Source organism: Homalodisca vitripennis, unplaced genomic scaffold (assembly GCF_021130785.1).
Source record: "Homalodisca vitripennis isolate AUS2020 unplaced genomic scaffold, UT_GWSS_2.1 ScUCBcl_1335;HRSCAF=4821, whole genome shotgun sequence".
Taxonomy (NCBI): domain Eukaryota; kingdom Metazoa; phylum Arthropoda; class Insecta; order Hemiptera; family Cicadellidae; genus Homalodisca; species Homalodisca vitripennis.
The window spans coordinates 17211-20995 of record NW_025777453.1 but is presented as its reverse complement, the minus strand read 5'-3'; the positions used below and the strand labels follow the sequence as shown (position 1 = coordinate 20995).

The 3785-nt window shown below is 46.0% G+C and overlaps 1 protein-coding gene across 1 annotated transcript; it reads right to left on the bottom strand.

Annotated features, from left to right (window-relative positions):
• Positions 1–488: 488 nt before the first annotated feature.
• On the bottom strand, positions 489–986 carry LOC124371380 (sentrin-specific protease 1-like). The gene has a single exon (XM_046829711.1). It carries the CDS (start codon positions 984–986, stop codon positions 489–491), a length of 498 nt encoding a protein of 165 aa, XP_046685667.1.
• Between the last annotated feature and the right edge of the window lie 2799 nt (positions 987–3785).

Genomic DNA, 3785 nt, shown 5'->3' with positions numbered 1-3785 from the left:
GACGAAGTCTCGGCTTCCATTTCAATACTCTCCCTCGGTTTCGATATCTTTCACCGTATCGTCTCCTCGTTCTTCGCACAGTCTTTCATCAATCACTTCCCAAGAGTCCGAAGCCGCGATTGATAGACATGGAGAAACCGGCCTATCGGACTCGACTTTCATTTCTCTTTCATGGTCATTCGTCCGTTGGTTCCCTGGCTCCACGTCTAGGTCCCTTACTGCCTCGTCGATAAGGGCAATGAGGTCATCCGTTGCTGCGGAATCTTCCTCCACGTCGACCTCCATCGGGGCCGGGTGAGACGGTCCAGGTCGATAAAGAGGGCCGAACAGATCAACGTGCCGCATGGATGGATATCCGAGTTCGGCCGCTCGAAGCAGATCCTCCAGTACTGGATCATTTACTGACCCACTCGCTTCTCCCTGGAGTGAGGTCGCTGTTTCTTTTGGGGAGAGGCTAGTTTGTCCTCGAACCGTAGGAAACATATCCGCTATATCGCCGGCTCGGCGTAACGAAAGTCCTCGACGCCAACACGCCCCGCTCGGAGGACCGAAGCGATGTTCTTCCGGATCGATTTTCCACTCGCTTTTTTTCCTTCTAATCGTGCCTTCCTTGACAGCACCTCCGCATACATACACACGAAGGCGCCGCAATCGTACGAGTTCTCTTGTCGAGGGATATCCTTGGGTGCGTCTACCGTTTTCCATGCCTCTACCTTCCGGTTCCTTCTCGTGGCCTCGTATGTCAGGAAATCTCGCACTGTCCCTCTCTCCGCTTCGTTATTCCATCCGCAAGAGTCGTACGCGGTGATTGTATTTTCTTCGACCATCACCACGATTAAGATCCAGTGTCCCCCGCTACCACGGTCTGGGAGGTGTACGGGAACGAATAACATATCGTTTTGAAAGATATCTTCTTTCTTAAACCGGTTATTGACCGCCTGGTATCTTTTCTCCTTCCAGTCCTTGAAGAAGAACGTATCGAACATATAGATCGATGGAAGACACACTTTGTGTGGTACCAATTCCGTCTCTCTATCATTCGTAAGTAGGCCTCAATGACGACGTCGTTCATCAATGTGTCTTTCGCCGCTAAAACATCGATTTCGGTTTGGTTAACCGTGATTAGTTTTCTCAGACCCTTCATTCTTAACCACAGGTATTAACTGAAAGCCACACAAAACAAGCATCATGCAAAGCAGTTTACTAACCAGCTAGCCAGTACCTTCACCACCAGTAACATTAGCGAATGAACGTTTTTAAGTCTTTTACGTGGGCATTACTATTTTTACCCGTGACCTCATCGGTTATACGGTATATGTTATAAACCTACTTTAGAATCGATTTTAAAGGGTCCTATGTACTTTGGAGCTAATTTTGCGGCAAAAGCGTTAGCGGCTGAAGAAAGAGCGTGATTTCTTTTTAGGACTCTATCGCCCACGTTATACGTTACTTCTCGTCGTCTTAAATTATATACCCTTGCTTGATTGTTATAAGCTGCCCTTAGGTTCAGATGACATCTCTCGTATAAACGTTGAAATCGATCATACCTTTCCTTATGGATATCGGCTGTTGAGAGGGGTCGTTTATCATTCCCTTCTTCGAAAAACCCGGATAGGGATTTCGGTGGCTTCAGCTCTCTGCCAAAGTTAAGCATAGCGGGAGTGAACTTTGTACTGCCATGTACCGCTGTATTCATCGCGTATCTGAACTCTGAAATGTTCACGTCCCACTCTCGATGGTCATTCTTAACGTATTGGGCAATCATCGTTCCCAGCACGCGGTTATATCTCTCTACCGGGTTCGACTGAGGTGAAAATGGAGCAGTATAATTGACCTCGATTCCCCAATCCTCAGCTAGTTCCTTAAAAATCTTCGACGTGAATTGTGTTCCGTTGTCTACTATAAGTACCTCAGGTGATCCGTACCTAAGTAATATCAATTCCTTAAATTGATTGCATACTTGGCGAGCGTTGGCAAGTCTTATGGGTGCTATTTCTACCCATTTGCTAAAACAGTCTTGGAAAACCACCGCATAAGTGTTACCTCTTTTTGATCTAGGTAACGGCCCAATCAAATCCGCCGAAACTGCGAACCAAGGCCCCTTTGGTCGTCTAAATTTCATTATTCCGGCGGGTTTCTTTTGTTCACTCTTGAATTTCTGGCACGTCTCACATGAAGCGACATAATTTCGGACTTCTTGCCGCCATCTCGGCCAGTAGTATCTTTCTGCAATTCGTTTGGCTGTCTTTCGATAGCCGAAGTGCCCAGCCGTTTCCTTATCATGAGTTTCCTCAAGTACTCGATTTTTCTCCTCCTCGGGAACACACATCTTCCAATCCAAACTCTTCTGACGCCCCTCTCCTGGGCCTCTGTAGGGAATATATCTGTATAGTTTTCCTCCTCTTATGGTAAACCGAGGGAAACTACGGGGATTTTTCTTAACTTTGTGTATTAGGTTATCATACCATGACATTGGGAGATAGTCGCCGCAATTTGAATTACTTTCCTTCTCTGAGCTTTTCTATTACAAACACCTTCAGAGAATGATCACTAACTTCGTCGTTTTCGGTTGTTTGATCAGTCCTTTCAGGAGGGTTTCTCGAAAGAGCATCGGCTACTCTATTTAAAGCACCTTTACGGTACTGGACTGAAAAATCGTGTTGCTGCAACTCGAGGATCCAGCGGGCCAACCGACCGGTTGGTTGTTGTATCTTCATTAACCATTGCAGTGCTTGGTGATCGGTGATTGCGAGGAAATGGTACCCTTCGATATAAGGTCTAAATTTTTTTACCGCCCATACCAAAGCTAAACACTCTTGTTCAGTGACCGTAAACTTCTTTTCCCCGTCCGTTAACAGTCTACTGGCATACGCTATAACCACCTCTTTACCCTTTCGCTTCTGGCTCAAGGTGGCGCCTAACCCTATTTGAGACGCATCTACCTGTAGGACAAATTGTTCGCTGAAGTCTGGGCATGCTAGAATAGGGGTGTTTGTTAGGCGGCGTTTCAGTTCGACGAAAGCCTCTTCATGAGTCGCTGTCCAATCCCACTTAACCGCTTTTCTCAGCAGTTTAGTAAGTGGCGCCGTCAGAGTCGCGAAACCTGATATGAATCGGCGATACCAACTCGCAAGACCCAAGAAGCTTCGGAGGTTTCTTATATTCCTCGGCGTTGGAAAGTCTAAGATAGCGGACACCTTATCTGGATCTGTGGATATTCCTTGATCGTTTATAACGTGTCCCAAATATTTTAAGCGTGTCTGGCAAAACTTGCACTTCTCCGGGTTAAGCTTTAGGCCAGCTCGTCGAAGACGTTGAAATACTTCTCTCAGAGATTCTAAATGTTTCCTTGAAATTCGATGAAATAATAATCAAGTCATCTAGATAGGCGAAAGCTTTGGGTTCCAATTCCGGGCCTATTATGGTATCGAGAAGTCGTTGAAACGTTGCTCCCGCTGAGTGCAAACCAAACGGCATCCTCGTAAATTGGTAGAGTCCTTTTCCTGGTACTGTAAAAGCGGTTATGGCGCGACTTTCCTTCGATAAACCCACCTGCCAATACCCTGATTTTAAGTCGAGCGTGGAAATAAATTTGGCTTCCTTGAGTTTTTCTAGGATAGAGTTGATTTGAGGTAGGGGATAAGCATCTTTCTCGGTTTTTGCATTTACCTTTCGGAAGTCCACACAAAACCTAAATTTTCCGGAAGGTTTCTTGACTAATACAACTGGAGAACTCCAGGGACTATTCGATTTCTCGATTATCCCGTCCGCCAACATTGAATCAA

Coding starts and splice junctions, on each gene's coding strand:
- LOC124371380 (XM_046829711.1), bottom strand. CDS start 986: ATGTTCGATACGTTCTTCTTCAAGGACTGGAAGGAGAAAAGATACCAG.